Below are 17,491 nucleotides of genomic sequence, written 5' to 3'. Positions count from 1 at the left end.
AGCACTGGAAAAGGTGGGGATAGTATTGATGTAGGGTGTGATGTTGAATATAGAGGGATATAGAAGGGCTATCCCTCCCACCATTTTTTAGATCTATCCCTTCTGGTTATTGCAAAGTTTGGAGGTATTATTTCTGAGTCTTTTACACTGGGGTATAGCCATGTTTCTGTAAGGGCTAGTATGTCAAGTTTATTTTGATCAATCCAGGCATGCAGTGGGTCTATTTTATTGCATATACTTCTAAGGTTCAGTGTAAGTATGTTTAAATCTTTGGGGTTACTATTGTGGTTAGGATTAGAGGGTAGGCCAGGGTTAGGATGTATGTCTCCACATCTGAATAGATAGGTAATGAGGAAGGAGTACCATGGGAAGTTTTTTTTATTCCTAGGTGATGGTACTAGTGTCAAGTGTGGTTTCATAGGAGGTGAGGAGGCCAATTTGTGGCTTGAATAATATGGGAGGGTATAGGGGAAAAGTGGGGAGGAGATATGCGAGAAGCTGTGTTGTTTATTGGGGTGATGGTTGGAGGAGGTTGTTGATGTGTATCGGTGTGTGGGGGTATGCGAGGATATTGCTTAGCAAGGTTGAGAAATAAGAGTAAAGAAGCTAGGCAGGTTAGGAGGGGCGTGTCAAATGTGATAGCAGGTTTAACAATAGTAAAAGTGGTATTTATGTGCTAGAATGTAATATCAGGTGTGGTTGAGAAATAAGAGTAAAGAAGCTAGGCAGATTAGGAGGGGCGTGTCAAATGTGATAGCAGGTTTAAAAATAGTAAAAGTGGTATTTATGTGCTAGAATGTAATATCAGGTATGGTTGAGAAATAAGAGTAAAGAAGCTAGGCAGGTTAGGAGGGGCGTGTCAAATGTGATAGCAGGTTTAAAAATAGTAAAAGTGGTATTTATGTGCTAGAATGTAATATCAGGTGTAAACAGAGATCATGTTGGAGGGATAGGTTCCTGACCCCGAGACTCCCCATACTCTGGAACAGACTGCCCCTACATGTCAAGCAGAGCGCCTCCTTGGCCCTTTTCATGAGGAACCTTGATGATTGGATGGGAGATAGGAAATTCACCACAGGGATCACGTCATTCTCCCTGCTAGACAGGGGTCCAGGGAAGCAAATATTGTGGGAAGAAATATACGGGGAATTGTTTGGCTAGGCTTGTATAGGCCCTAGGGCCGATAGCCTAGTACCAACCTATGAACCTATGAACATATATTGCTATATATCATATAACTTAAACAATATTAGATACATTATTCAATTCATGTCCCTTTTTAAACAAGAAACATCTCTATTAAACCATCCTTTATGACATAAGCAATCATACATTTATATAAATGAAAACAAACCACACTGACACAATCCTAGTTGCAAACATTTTACATAAAAAACAATACTAACATACTCCCAGTTGCAAACATTATATATCACGTATAATCTACCCAATCATTTTCAGTCAAATATTGCATAGCTCATTTAAGTCCTGCCTTCTTTTAAACCTCATTCCTCCCCTGTATGTATTATTCCCACAATTCCCATTTTTTCTATGTCGTTTGCTCCTACCCTTTTCTAAAGATCTCAGTTTCAGTTGTTTTACCTCTGTTACTATATTCACTATTTCTAAAATAGATGGTTTAGATTTTGATTTCCATTTTCTAGTAATTGCTTTTTTGGCAGCCACCATAATTAGACACAGCAGGGACTTACCATGTCTAGGCAATTCCAATTCTGTATCACAGCTCAGAAAAATCATCTCCCTCATTGCACCAATCTGCCCCCCCCCCCCAGCATCTCTGACAGTGCATCCAGCAGGGAATCCTTAAAGTTCACCAACCCACCGCACTCCCAGAAAATATGTTCTCCAGTACCTCTTTCTTCCCTATTACACCTCCAACATTTACGGTCTATCTGAGGAAAAATCCTCTGGAGTATATTACCCCAAATGAGAATAATTAGGATCATGCCACAGATAATTAGGACTCATGCATGGGACAAGCCTTTAGCAGCTTGCCTCAGTCTATCAGTATTACAGGGGGTGGAGTCCTTGGGTCCCCTCAGTCTATCAGTATTACAGGGGGTGGAGTCCTTGGGTCCCCTCAGTCTATCAGTATTACAGGGGGTGGAGTCCTTGGGTCCCCTCAGTCTATCAGTATTACAGGGGGTGGAGTCCTTGGGTCCCCTCAGTCTGTCAGTATTACAGGGGGTGGAGTCCTTGGGTCCCCTCAGTCTGTCAGTATTACAGGGGGTGGAGTCCTTGGGTCCCCTCAGTCTGTCAGTATTACAGGGGGTGGAGTCCTTGGGTCCCCTCAGTCTGTCAGTATTACAGGGGGTGGAGTCCTTGGGTCCCCTCAGTCTGTCAGTATTACAGGGGGTGGAGTCCTTGGGTCCCCTCAGTCTGTCAGTATTACAGGGGGTGGAGTCCTTGGGTCCCCTCAGTCTGTCAGTATTACAGGGGGTGGAGTCCTTGGGTCCCCTCAGTCTATCAGTATTACAGGGGGTGGAGTCCTTGGGTCCCCTCAGTCTATCAGTATTACAGGGGGTGGAGTCCTTGGGTCCCCTCAGTCTATCAGTATTACAGGGGGTGGAGTCCTTGGGTCCCCTCAGTCTATCAGTATTACAGGGGGTGGAGTCCTTGGGTCCCCTCAGTCTATCAGTATTACAGGGGGTGGAGTCCTTGGGTCCCCTCAGTCTATCAGTATTACAGGGGGTGGAGTCCTTGGGTCCCCTCAGTCTATCAGTATTACAGGGGGTGGAGTCCTTGGGTCCCCTCAGTCTATCAGTATTACAGGGGGTGGAGTCCTTGGGTCCCCTCAGTCTATCAGTATTACAGGGGGTGGAGTCCTTGGGTCCCCTCAGTCTATCAGTATTACAGGGGGTGGAGTCCTTGGGTCCCCTCAGTCTATCAGTATTACAGGGGGTGGAGTCCTTGGGTACATTTTCTGTTTCCCATCCACAGATCTAAGTTGCACTTGAAAATGGAGAGGGATGATCAGACTATGCCTTGTATTCCAGGGACAGGTCACCTCTTAGCTATCTGTAGGATACTCAGGTGACCTGTCCCCGGAATACAAGGCATCCTCTGAACCATCACTGATGGATTTACTGCACTGTGGCAAGTCAAATTGCTTCAGAAGTATTCAGTCTAGGAATCTAAACGTCTTCTGCAACATCAACAGAATGGTTTGGAGGGACAGATTTATTTCACAGAAGATACCGCTGTTGGGGAACAGACTCCCTATCCATACAAAACAAAGTTCATCCTACTCCATTTTCAAGTGCGTAGATTATAGTGGTTCAGGCAAATGGGCAGGAAAGCAAAACATAATTTGATGAAAAAGATTTGAGACAAACAGGAAGAAAGCAAGATGAAATAATGTTGTCCAGATAGGAGATGGATGGATTGTATGAGAGAAGATCTGTGCCAGTCAGGCATGACTGTTGTCACAAAGAATGTAGCAAATGGTAATTGTGCAATAGCATACTATTTATTTTCTTATTAATTACATATAAATGTCAGTGTTTACAATACCTGTAGTGAGCAACAGAAAAAGTTTCATGGATGCCATGCTGATGATAAAATTCCTAAAAGACAAAAACAAAACCGATAAATTTCCTAAAAGACAAAAACAAAGTACATATTATCAATTGTTCTCTTTATTTATTTATAAGCCTCCCTGCTCTCCTTAATAATGTGTGTTAACTCTAACCCTAATCATAACCCTGCTTCTAACCCTAACCCTAGCCATCCACCTGAATTAAAAAGAATCACTAATACTTCTACTTTTCAGACAAATTTGAGCTAAATATGTGATACATACCTCTCAACTGTTCAAAATGTCCAGACTTTTGCCTTATATTTTTGGCATGCTCCTCTTAAAATATGTGTTTTTGGCAAATCAGGGAGGATTGTAGTCACTAAATAATGGCATACATTTGAGTTTCAGACTTCATATCTATCAGAAAATGCCTGGTAATGAAAAACATATTATTATAGCAACTTTCTAAGTTTCTATGAACAATTTTTAAAATCTGTCACTATTTTTGGACCTTTTCCATTTCATTATTTCAGGCTTTGTCCAGGTTTCTTTCTGTAACAGGTCAAGAGGTATGGTATGATAAGGTTATGGTTAGTATACTGGAATGGGAAATTTGTTTCCTGCTTCATGTACTGGATGTTTGTAATTTGTATTGTTGTATAATGAATTCTTCTGTGTTTTGGTCAAAGTCTGTGTATGTGGGTGTGTATGTGAATGCATGTGCATGCTAATGTATATATATATATATATATATATATATATATATATATATGTGTGTGTGTGTGTGTGTGTGTCAATATATCTATATCTATCTACATCTTTATATATATATATATATATATATATATATATATATATATATATATATATATAATTTGTATATGTGTGTATTTTTCGTGTGTGTGTGTGTGTGTGTGTGTGTGTGTATATGTCTGTCTGTATATCTATATTTATATCTCTCTATATGTATGTCTATTTATACAAAATCAAGAATCAGCAAAGTCATAAAAAGAAGAGACAAACTCCAAAATATTTAGCACTTTAATTTGCTTTTTTTTAATAAACTACGAACTTCATCAGAACAGGTTCTTTTTATGACTTTGCTGATTCTTGTTTTTATTTTGTTTCTTGGGAGAAGTTTATGCAGTGTATTAGATGTCTATTTATATCTATCTATCTATCTATCTATATAGTTGTATATCATAGGATCATAGGAAGTTACCAGGCTAATGGCCCTAGGGTCCAGGGCAGTACAAGTCTAGACAAGTTCTACCCTTATTTCCATGATCAGCATCTATTGTCCCTGTCCAAGAGGGACACAGATGGAACCCCCGGGAAGAATTTATGGTTACTCATCCAGTCGTCCAGATTGCATTTGAAGAGAGACAATGAGGTGCTCTGTTTGACATATAGTGGGAGTCTGTTCCAAAGGCATGGCAACTTCTGGGAGTCAAATCTGTCTCTCCAGCAGGTTCTATTAATGTCACATACCAGGTTAAGGTCTTTAGAGTGACTAACCCGGGTACCAAAGGCATGGCAACTTCTGGGAGTCAAATCTGTCTCTCCAGCAGGTTCTATTAATGTCACATACCAGGTTAAGGTCTTTAGAGTGACTAACCCGGGTACCATTTGACTTACAGAAATACAGCATTTCCAATAAAGCAGGGTCAGAGATTGCCTTATATGCAAGGCAGAGATCACCTCTGAGTAGTCTGTATGAAACAGAAAACAGTGACAGTGATTTCAGGCAATCCACATAGGACAGATGCTGAAGAACTTGAATTTTCCTTGTGATGAACCTTTGTGGTTTCTCCAACTACTGCAGGTGCTTGGAAAGTGTGATATGTGTGTGTTATGTACACATACACACACATAATTAGATAGATAGATAGATAGATGGATAGACAGATAGATATCCTACAGAGAGAGAGAGAGAGAGAGAGACTGAGATTATACAATCTCATTGAAAAGGAAGAAAGCATGGAAAACTCAACACACTCTTTTCCCAATGGTGCTGACAAGCTTCCAGGTTTGGCATTCTAAAGTCTGGTGACTCACAGCATTACATTTTTTTATACTTATTTGCAACATTGACATCACTATTCCTTTGCTACACAATACTTTGATCACAAAATAATTTCTGTTATTGGTTCAGAAAAGCACATAATACATTAGCTACAGTCATACAGAGATACAAATTTTACATACCATGTTGCCGTTGCAGAAATGAACAACAGTCATAATGCCATGTTTTAAGCTCTCTGTTGCACGGATTACATCAATTCAGCTATGAATGAAATGCATCATGTACATGCACAGCTCAACCATCCATCTCCAAAATGCAGAACACTATCTATCAACATTGTAGCACAAATAGGCAAAATGTGGAAACCTGACAAACGACTTTGACTAAAAGCTTACAGCTCTGTGTTTCATGCTCGCAAAAAAAGTCATCATATGAAGTAAACTGACTGTGTATTATTTTCCAAGTACATTTGTTAACAATGACAACATGATGCACCCTTTCAATGTGAAACCATGTTGAACACGGAATATTGATACTCAGAACGGATCATTCCTCTTAATTTGATAGGGATGACAGCATATCTCTCAACCTCTCAGAATAAGAATGCTGGACAAAGCCATTAATAAAAGTGGGACAAAGATCCAAAAATAGGGACAGTTTTGAAATATTGCTCTTACAGACTTAGAAAGTTGATAGACTAACAGGTTTTGCATTGGCATGCATTTGCTGAAGGGTATGAAACTCAAATGTCTGTCATTATTTTCTAACTTCAGTCATTAATGATTTGCCATTAATTTGCCAGAAAATCAAAATTTTATGAAAAATATACTAAAAATATGAGGCAAAAATCTGGACATTCAGCAAAACTCTGTACATTTGAGAGGTATGGATAAGAGGCAGTTGTATATGCACTATGTCTGATAGAAGTGGAAAGCGTACCCCTCAACCTCTTACTGCAAAAATTCTGGACAAAGTCAAAAACAATGGGCTAAGGACCTAGATCAGGAGGGGCAGTTTTTTTAAATATTGATCTTATGAACTCAGAAAGTTCCAAGAATAACAGGTTTTGCAATTAGCATGCATTGTCTGAAGGCTACTAAGTCTGAAACTCAAACGTCTGAGATAGGGTTACCACCTGTCCCACATTGCGAGGGACAGTCCCTCTTTGTATAGTCGTGTCCTGCAAAAAGACTGAAAAGATGGCAAATGTCCTGAGATTTTTAGGACAAAAATATTTCCTATATTTTATGTAATAGTTGCATAAAACAGCTTTTTTTTATCTGAAACACCAAAATTTTATAAAAAATAGAATAAGCAACAAAAATGCTACAAGAATAAAATTTTATTTAGGCAAAAAAGTGAATTTCTGTCCTTTGTACTGGGCGTGGGTATGTTTTGCCCCGCAAAATCTGACAGTTGTACCAAAAATGTCCCACTTTGGGCATTTGAAAAGGTGACAACCCTAGCCTGAGATCATTTAAAGACTGAAGCTTCAGTGATTTGCCAGAAATCCACACGTTTAATGTGGAATAAACCAAAAATATGAGGCAAAAAAATGGACATTTGGCAAAAATCTTGACAGCTGAGAGTTCTGATGAAGTGTCCTCTGGAGTACGCAGTGGTTGTCAATACAGGCAAAATAGCGCAAAATAGCTGAGAAAGCAATCTGTCACATTCTACAAACAGAAATAACCACTTTTTTCCTTCCTGCAAAATTGTACTACAACTTCTATTACCTGCGCATTTCTTACCTTCGTTTTCGACTTCCACTTGTCTCTGGATCTTCGCAGGTACCTGCAGTAAAGTGCACCAATACACGTTGTGCAGGAGAGCGGTGTACGCTCCCTATTTATGCCTGCTACCCTGTGCCTGCTCCACCCCCGGAGGCACTGCCCGGCCTTCACACCCCCGGAAACACTGTCCAGCCTCCACACGTAGGCCAGACCCCCCCCCCCCCCAGACCCTGAGGCACCGTTTAACATCCACATAGGTATCAACATCATACCGGGAGGTACTTTTTTATCCTGTACATCACAGGGCGGCGCACCTCACCCAATGACACTAGGAATTTAAAAATATGAATTTCAATAAATAAAAAGGAAGTGCTCTCTTCATGGAAAGGCAAACCGTTCTTGCGCTGCATTTAGGAAAACCTAGACATATGTAAACCACACTTGCAACAACAAAGCAACTGAGCAGATGACATTTGTTCCTGTTTGTAGGGTTCTCTGGTCCTAAACCCTAATGGAAAAGCATTTTACAGGTACATAGCCCATGAAGTTTGGCAAAGCTCATAAATAAGGTACTCATTATTTGTTAAAACACATACAATGCAGCACATTGTTGTGAATGGTATTCCGTACAAGAAACTGATATGTTTATGATAATATTGTTAAAGAATCATAAAATGTTGCATTCACGCAGTAGCAAAGAAGATATTATCTGCATGCATTTATGACATTTTTAGGGGAAATATTGTAGAAATTATATATATATATATATATATATATATATATATATATATATATACCGGAAAGTGGTCACTGTTAAGTGGGCGTGGCCTCGTTGACAGGTGAACGGGCGTGTCGTGGTATGGAAAAGACTGCAAGTATTTTTTTCCCCCTTCGTTTTGCATCCCCACACCCCCGCAAATTAAATATACCAACTCCGAGATCGCACTACCTTGAGGAAAAGGGCAAACTAGGAATAGACAATGAATATTCATGTCGCCATCGGTAGGAATATTACTTTACCTTCCACCGATAGTTGGATGATGGGCAGGACTTACTACCCAAAGCCTAGATTTTTCAATGCCGATATAAACTTCATTTTATTTAGCTATCAGTGTGATTACTCACACTTGCGAAAGTAGACATTAAAATTATTGGATAATCGATGCAGTTTATACTGAAATGTCTTATTATAATAAAGGGCCTGAACATATAATTATTTGTGACTCACAGAACGCAAGTGGTAGATAAATTTTTAATGATCTCTATAGGAAAACCATTTTGTTTACATTCTGTGCTTGTGCTTGCAAGCACCTTTCCATGGCTGAGTGCTGGCCACATAAAGGTGCTTGCAAGTGTGTAGGCATAATGAGCAGCATGCATATTCAATTAGTGCTCATTGCACTAACACACCTAAATCGTGTAGGCTTAGTGCAAAGCCTACACAACTGGCAATGTATCCTAGAACATTTTAGTAAACCTGTAAAACTGCAATTTGAAAAAGACAAATGGGTAATAACATTATTGTCATATTAATTCAAAGTACTCTGCAAAAATGGGAAAGAAAGATACTAGACTGTATATCAAGACATGGAGAGATACTTAATTGGTAAAGATATGCAAAGGTAAGATAGGGCTACATCAATATGACAGGAAAGAACATTGCAGATCTTTGGAAAGTAAAGCAGTTTTTAACAACCCTCAGCTATAGAATGGAAAAATAAGTTAGCCTGATGTGGAATTTATAAAGCAATGTGAGAACTGCAAAGAGGATGTTACAGTACTCATGACAGGAAAGTAGCTATAGAAAGGCAGCAAATGGATTATTGCAGCAACCCATCAAAGAACAGAGACTGAGAATATTAATGAACTGGCTCTCATAACTGTAATTAGTAAGGAGAAGATGTTTGCTCCCATTTGCCTGCTGTGCAACTCTTATGTTGGTCTTATGAGATGGTCTTTATTGATAAGAATTCAAGAGTTCTAGTATTATATTTGATCAACGTACCTTCAGCTATAACAGTCACCCTAGCACTGCACAAGGTACTTTCAACTTTTAGAATAACTGAAAAAAAATCAGGCCAGACAGTGATCTACCATTTGACTGTTTCAAATCTGAACAGCTTTGGAACAGTTTGGTCACATACCACAGATGAATGATATCACTTCAGCCTTAGACAAATACAACATGGAAAATATTTATGACAAACATTGGCAAACTGTTCTTGTTTCACTTTCTCCTGTTCTGCACTTAATCATCATTCTGTTGCCATACGCTGAACTATTCCATTCCTTCCCTCATGGATGTCGAGACCATTATGGTGTACTCATTTCTCTTCAGTGTGAAAGTAGAACATCAACACCCACACTAAGGTTCAGGGATTTTTCTGTATGGTCCTGATATTCCCCTGCACATACCAATAGGCATTCAACAAGCAAGATGGATAGGTAAACATTTAAATCGACAAAGCTGGGGCATCCAGACAATTACAGTTCCTTTTTTGTCAGTTGCTTTACAAAACAAATAAATTATTAAAATCAAAAGTGAGATAAGCAAGATAGCTAAATAATAAATGAAAGATAAAAGGAGCAAAGAATCCATTACTGGTATTTCAAAGACATAATTACTTAACCTTGTCCCATCTTACTGCAGTTGATATTGTCATTTTAAAATCACATCAACAACTTGAGAAAATATTTCTACCATTCCTGCAAATGAAATGGATAAGAGAATTAGCCTTTCACTTTGAAAGACTACCTCTTTTAGTTATCACTGAAGCAAATATAGTACAATTATTATTAACCTCATGTTCCTTCAAGATATCAAGTAAAAGTGTGTATATACTGAGCATTTTAATGTTACCCAATAAAACAGGCAGTAAAGAGTGAATTTTCCCCACGACTTCAAAATCTGTTTAGACATCAGCCAGCAATGATAGAAATTTGCTGGATAATAGTTGACTTTATAATCCATTAGATATAATCTGTGTGTAGAAAAAACATATGTCCAAATACATTTTTGGTTGGATACTAGAGTTATGCAGACACATTATTTAGAAAAAAAACATGTTTAAATAGCTCTGAGTAGAACTCATTGAAGGTTTGCCCACAATGCCTCCAAACATTTTCTACAACAAGAACTCTTGACAACCAGGGTGATTTAATGTAGCTTTCTATAAACAAAAGACAATGACCTCCTGTTTGCTATAATCATAGAATAAACCACATTTGAACTGCTTTACAGATAAAGAACAAAGCTGTTCAAGTAAATCTGTAATTTGGAGTTAGGTAACATATAATAATCTCTTCCCACATAATAGTACTGTCGTTGTGCATAAGAAATCATAAAACAAAAGTATTTGATTTTAGAATTACTCCACAGTCTATAAAATTCCTTAAACAAATGCTGAATGTCCTGGAACTACGGGTCAAAGTACAGTGATATAACTGCATTGCTATGTTGTACAGACAGTTGCCATTCCACATGTGTATTATATTAGAAAAATATCACTCACAAAAATGTATCTATCATAAATTATTTATATTGTACACTTGCAAATTTAAAAATACTAGTTCTAAACCATAATTTATAATACTAGGTATTTTCAGCCCAAAGCAATCTGTAGTTACTTTCATGACCTTTATGAAATTTTAACAATTTTATTCATGTTAACTTATTATATATTATATATTATATATTTATATACATTTATTCATTTATTTATATTCATATTAATGTATAATTTTAATCATATTGATATTTATATAGTTATAGAGTTATATAATATAAAATATATATACATTTAAGGCTATACATGATTTGGACACTAGAGGGAGCTTTTCCTGGGTTCCTATGCTTCTAAGAGCTTTGCACACAAGGTTTTTTAAGTATGTATTTTTAAGAATTATATAGCAAACTTTCCCAAAGAATTAATATTAAAGTATATAAAAAATTAATTCACATCAAGATTAATAAATGAGTTTGGTTCATTTTATAATATAATTACGTGTAAAGTCACATTCGTATAACTGAATTTAATAATAATGAGGTAAAGAAATTGGTTGGTTCATTTAAAGTAAAGGGACAGTATTTTATAGGTTGATTAATTGTAATTATAATATAAAAAGGTGTAAGTTGTTATGTTATTTTATCTGATGAAGTCCTGCAGTAAGGGACGAAAACGCATGTGGTTTTTGTTTAATAAAAGCGTTAATGAACATTGGCGGTGTCACTTTCGTTTAAATTGGAAGATCCTCAGTAACTGCATACTACTCAGCGGCTCTCCTGTTTTTTTATTACTGGTTTATACTTCGGACAGCCACACTAATTTGTTTACTTTCATGACCTGCCATGGTATCTAGAAGGAGACACTTTCCTTAAAAGGCTTAGCAGAACTTCTTCAAAAATCATTCTGTCTGGTCTTGGAAAGGGGTACTAGTAAGTTTTACAAAAAGGAAAAAAATGAGAGTAAAACGAATGACAGAATTAGAAGTATGAAAAACAATGCGTCACATTATCATTTTTAATACTTACTCTGGCATAATGCATTGTGTCAACTGTGTCAATCAGTAATCTGAAAAGTTGTTGAAACAAGTATTCTTAAACTGTAAACTGCAGCACCAATGAAATATCTATTATATTGTGTTTTACCTGGACTAAACGCTGAGAGAAGAAAGGAGCCACTTTTGAGATTTTAAGTATTTTTCCTCTGTTTATTTGCTAAGTTTTTCTGCATAGCCGCCTATTTTGAGCATTTTCTGGCTTGTTAAACTTGATTTCTGCATTAGTAACTGTATTTAGAGCACAACCTAGAGCTGTTTACTGAATTTCCTGTTTGCATTTATTTTTAAAATCATTTTTTTCTCAAAACTTGCATTTTATCTGTCTTTGGCCTAGCACTCTTGTGTGGGGTCATTTACTGCACTGTTATAACTTGTTGATACTTGTGAACCTCTGCTATCTCTGAAAAAACAAAAAAACAAAAAAAAAATCTTGCTTTTTCCCACTTTTCTGAGATTTAAAAAAGTTCAGTTACAGGCTTGCTGTTCTTGAACTGTTTGTAAGTTTCTTGGAGGCCATTTTTTGCTTGGGCTAAGGGGAAGTCTCTCTGTTGATCAGTGGTAGTGAAAAACATTGAGCAGCCTGCCTGCCCCTGTGGGAGTGGTTACTGACTTGAAACTGTAGTTTTATTGGCCATTTTGGGTCATTTCCTAACTCCTTCATCTTCCTCTCTTAAAACCCTCTTTTGCGCGGTTTTGAGCGTTTTTGTGCATAGCGCAACAGCGGGCAGCGCCGCCTAATTGGGTTTAAACTATTCCTGGCTCCACAAAGTCTGCTCTTCACTTTTTCCCTTAGAACTGCTCTATCTCTCAATTTAAACACCATATTCTCATTCTAAGGCCCTTCACTGGTCCAATTAAGTAATCCTACAAGTTAGCACTATTAAACCATAAGCACTACTTACTCTTATAATCTCTACGATTACCCTGTCCTCTATTGGTTCGTCTTAAATTCAGCTTCCTTATATTACTCTAGCATGTCCAAAGGTCAGTCAATGGTTTCCTCTCCAGTCCAGCTGGTGAATCTTGGAATTTTGAGGCAATGTTACAACTGTCTCATGTACACGGACAACCCTCTCCTCCTCCAAACAGGTTCAAATATATGTGAGAGATGCAACTATTTAGCCAAACTGGAGGCTGAGCTCTCTCATCTCAAAACTGGTGTAACCAGTCAGGAGGAGAAGGTAACCTCACACAACACAATTCCAGTATCACATAGTCCCACCACATCAGCGAACCAAACACATAAATACACAAAAACATACTCGGAGGCTCTAAATAAAAATCTACCTAAGTAACAGAGACCTTCAAAGCAGACATCCAAGCAAATGCTACCTCAAAACAAAACACGCACAACACATAGCCCACAAAGTCAGTGTGCCAAGCAGCCACAGCTCTTAAGGCTGAACAACACACCTGATACTCTTGTAATAGGTGACTCTATTGTCAGACACACTGACGTCCCGCTCACCAGGCTGAATAAAGAGAAGGTCACGGTGAGCTGCCTGTTGGGTGCTAGGATCCGCCACATAACGCAAGCACTCAGGTCACTCTAAAGCAAATACAAATATGACTCAGTCATTGTACATGCTGGTGTGAATGACCTGAGACGTACCTCCCTGGACTACATGAGAAAAGACATAGAGGAGCTCTCTGATCATGTAGCCCAGGCTGGTATGACCCTGACCTTGAGCAGCATCTTACCCTCACCTGGAATGATGCCACAGTACAAAGACAAAATGATTGATTTTAACAATTGGCAAAAATTTTGGTGTCATTCAAAGGGGATCCAGTGTCTGTCAGCCTGGGATGACATGCTCGACAAGCCACATTACTTCGCTAGGGACGGCTTGCACCTGTCACCACTGGGCTTTCGGATATTGGCAAAGGCTCTTGCCACCCCCATAGTGCCTTTTCTAGGCAAGGCTCAAAAGTCAAACCCACCCCCATAGACAGCACAAGGAACAAGAAACTAAGGGTAATGCTGCTTAACGCCAGAAGTCTTAACCTCAAGATGCACGCACTCGAAGCTCTCCTCAGTATGGAGAACATCGATATCTGTGCAGTGACAGAAACCTGGTTCAAGGCTCCAGAGAGCACCCCAGCACTACCAGGCTATACCTCATATCATGCTTTTCGGCTCCAAAACTCGGACTGAACCACAAAAGGAGGGGGAGTTTCCATATTTATCAAGGATATCCACACCTGCAGGTTAGTGGCATTGCACGAAGTATCGGAGACCATCCATGTGCAACTAACAGTGGGCAAGACTGCTTTTCAGTTTATAGCATCCTACAGACCACCCTCTCAAAGTCAGGAATCCCACTCGGCTTTCCTGAAAACATTGGAGAACATGAAGATTTCTCTGAACACCATTATATTGGGTGACTTTAACTACCCAAACATTGACTGGGAGCACTACTCAAGCCCCAGCACCTTAGCCCAAAGGTTCCTGGAAATTATAAACTCAAATGCTATGGAACAACTAGTCACCACTCCCACAAGAGGGGACAACATACTAGACCTAATCATTACCAACATGGGGACTCTATGCTCCACACCAGAAGTATATCCCTCATTGGTAAGAACAGACCATAAATTAATTTCACTGGATGTCCACATCCCGACCCCACCCCCAGCCTGGAAAACCACAGTGAAAAACTTCTCAAAAGTGAACTTCTCACTTCTCAAAACCGAAGTGGAATCCTTCAAGGCCCCAGGGCCAGTGGAAACTATGGCCCAAACTGCAGAATCCTATATAAACGCATTCTACGGACATCTCCAGGAATGCATGGATCATGCTATCCCAAACAAAACCAAGACCCAATCATCCAAAGGCAGGCATCCAGTCTGGTGGACCCCTGCCATAAATAAACTGTACAACAGAAGGAGGAAGCTACTACATGATAGAGCAAAATCCCTAATAGGGAAGGCATCTCTAATCAGTACTAGCAAAAAATTACGATCCCTCATAAAATCCTCCAAGGCCAGCTTCGAGAGAAAAATTGCACAGGACACCAAAGACAATCATAATGCTTTTTTCAGTTATGTTAGGAACCTGGGATGCAACTCCCAGACTTGTTCTGGGTTGATTCTAAACAACAAAAAATACACTGAACCCACAGACATCGCCAATATTCTGGCAGACATGTTCAGTGCAAACTCACCCCCCCCCTCCCCCCCAAAAGAGCAAGTATCTATCCCGGCAGAGGGCTGTCTCCCAAACATCTCTGATGCTCAGGTGAAGGCTGCCCTCTCCAAAGCAAAAAACACTGCTTCCATGGGACCAGATGGTGTCCCAGGTTGCGTCCTACATGAACTCCAAGAGGAACTAATCCCTCAAATAAAACAGCTATACAATCTCAGCCTCACTACAGGATATGTGCCCACAGAATGGCGTACAGCAACAGTGGTCCCATTCCACAAAGGTGGAGCCTCTACGGACCCTGGAAACTATCGCCCCATAAGCCTGACTAGCTTAGTCTGCAAGGCTATGGAGAGGATCATCATGGAGCACATAAACAAAGACATTGGGGACCTACAGACACTAGATCCTACCCAGTTCGGCTTTGTCAAGGGCAGATCCTGCCTTTTGAACCTGGTTGACTTCTTCAAAACAGTCACCAAAGCCATAGATGAAGGGAAGGTAGTCCACACAGCCTATCTGGACCTTGCAAAGGCATTTGACACAATACCCCACTCGGGCATCATAGATAAGCTATCCAGCTTAAATATAAACCCCTATGTCACAAGATGGGTCACAAACTGGCTCAAAGACAGAACCCACAGAGTGAGAGTTGCTGGAGCCATGTCAGACTCGAAACCGGTCACAAGTGGCATCCCACAGGGTTCTGTCCTGGGACCACTCTTGTTCAGTATATACTTTTCCGAGGCACAGGCAAACGTGGAAGGACTATGGCTCACCAAGTTTGCAGACGACTGCAAACTGGGTGCCATAATCGACTCTCCAGCTGACAACATCCTTAAAAAGGTTTCACAGAGACAGATAACTGGTGCCAGCGCCATGGATTAAAGCTAAATGCCAAAAAATGTATAGTCATACCCTTTGGCAAAAACAATGTGCCCACAAATTACCACATAGATGGAAACCCATTAAGTTCAGAGAAAGTTATTAGGGACCTGGGGACCCAAGTTGATAGCAATCTCTCCTTTGAAAACCACATTGCCAAAGTGGTTAGAAAGACCTTCTACATAGCCCACCTCATCACGAAGGGTTTCACATCTAGATCAAGAGAGGTAATCGTGCCCCTTTATTCATCCCTCATCAGGCCCATCATAGAATACAATGCCCCTTTTGGGATGTACCTTACCCGACACCTGCAGCAATTAGAGAGACCCCAAAAGTATCTCACCAAGAGGATCAAGGGTCTTAAACAGATGCCATATGCTGCTCGGTTAAAAAAACTCCAGCTCTACTCAGTTGCATACCGCCTACTTCGAGGCGATCTATGCCTGACATACAAAGCTATGTCAAATCCAGAATTAATGGACATGCTCCACCTCAGTAAATCTAAATCCCTTAGAGCCACACGCTTGAGGGACTTGAACCTCAGTACAGAAATAAATAGAACTTGCTGGAGGGACAGGTTCATAACCCAGAGGATCCCTTCGCTCTGGAATAGAATTCCAGTTCATGTGAGGCAGAGCACCTCACTGAATCTCTTCAAGAAGAATCTCGATAGGTGGATGGGGGATCGTAGGTTTGTCCCAGGGATTACTCCCGTGTCACTATTAGACAGAGGCACAGTAAACTAAACCTTAAAAAGGGCACAGTATACTCAAATCAAGGGGTGGCGTAAGCCATACAGAATCGGGCTAGGCTTATAATTGCCCCAGGGCAGATAGCCTAGTATGAACCTATGAACCTATAAATGTATGAACCACTCTGGCTTAAAAGCAATTCATCCTTAACTCTATAAGGTCTTGAAAAATGCTAGAACCTGTTGGAATTCACTAACCTCTTTCATGTGCTCTAGAGTCAAAAGCCAAATATAATCCTCATAAACTAACAAGACAATATTTTGGTCAATGATGGTCATCCTCCTTAATTTTAAATCAAAACTCAAGTGCAAAGGAGTATGAGGAAGCACAAATAAAGATGTGAAAAGTAAACAGAAGAGTCTCAATCATTCTGACATTTTGTCAGAAGAAACCATAATAAACTAATGTTCTACAAATGAATTCCATGTTAGCTAAACTGAATGCTATAGAGGTATCAAATTTCATTTTACTTGGAGAGCCAACAATGTAATCTCATTTCATCTCCATTGTTAAAATAATATCCTGTACCTTCTTGTTGAGCTTCACCATCTATATATTAAGACAGTATATATACTGTCCTTTTCATGAGATCTGATCTGCAATTTTCATGAGATCTGATCTGTAACAGCAACTCACTCACTCACTCACTCACTCACTCACTCACTCACTCACTCACTCACTCACTCACTCACTCTTTTATAAGTTGCAATCAGTTCCTAGAGTGACTCCACAAACAGCCACTGCTATCAGTTGAGTTTCTAAAGCAAAGAGAGAAGAGTAATATGGTTTCCAGATATTTTTCCATGTCACACATGCTTACATCCACACTTAGGGGTAATTTCAAATCCTGGA

At 39.5% G+C, this 17,491-nt stretch overlaps 1 protein-coding gene across 1 annotated transcript in view; it reads right to left on the bottom strand.

Moving 5' to 3' along the window:
* LOC122788774 (lectin-like) overlaps positions 1-7,396 on the bottom strand; it is an 85,297-nt gene extending 77,901 nt beyond the window's left edge. Inside the window, exons 1-2 of the mRNA XM_044055668.1 lie at positions 7,319-7,396; positions 3,535-3,587 (exon numbers count right to left, since the gene is read on the bottom strand). Coding sequence (XP_043911603.1) covers positions 3,535-3,571 — 37 coding nt within the window. The 5' untranslated portion in view covers positions 3,572-3,587; positions 7,319-7,396. The remainder of the gene's footprint in view (positions 1-3,534; positions 3,588-7,318) is intronic.
* Between the last annotated feature and the right edge of the window lie 10,095 nt (positions 7,397-17,491).

The sequence above is a fragment of the Protopterus annectens genome, chromosome 14.part0 (genome assembly GCF_019279795.1).
Source record: "Protopterus annectens isolate FY-2018-M chromosome 14.part0, PAN1.0, whole genome shotgun sequence".
NCBI classification, from domain to species: Eukaryota; Metazoa; Chordata; order Ceratodontiformes; family Protopteridae; genus Protopterus; species Protopterus annectens.
Note: the sequence above shows the minus strand (reverse complement) of the source record. Positions and strands in the feature narration are given on the sequence as shown.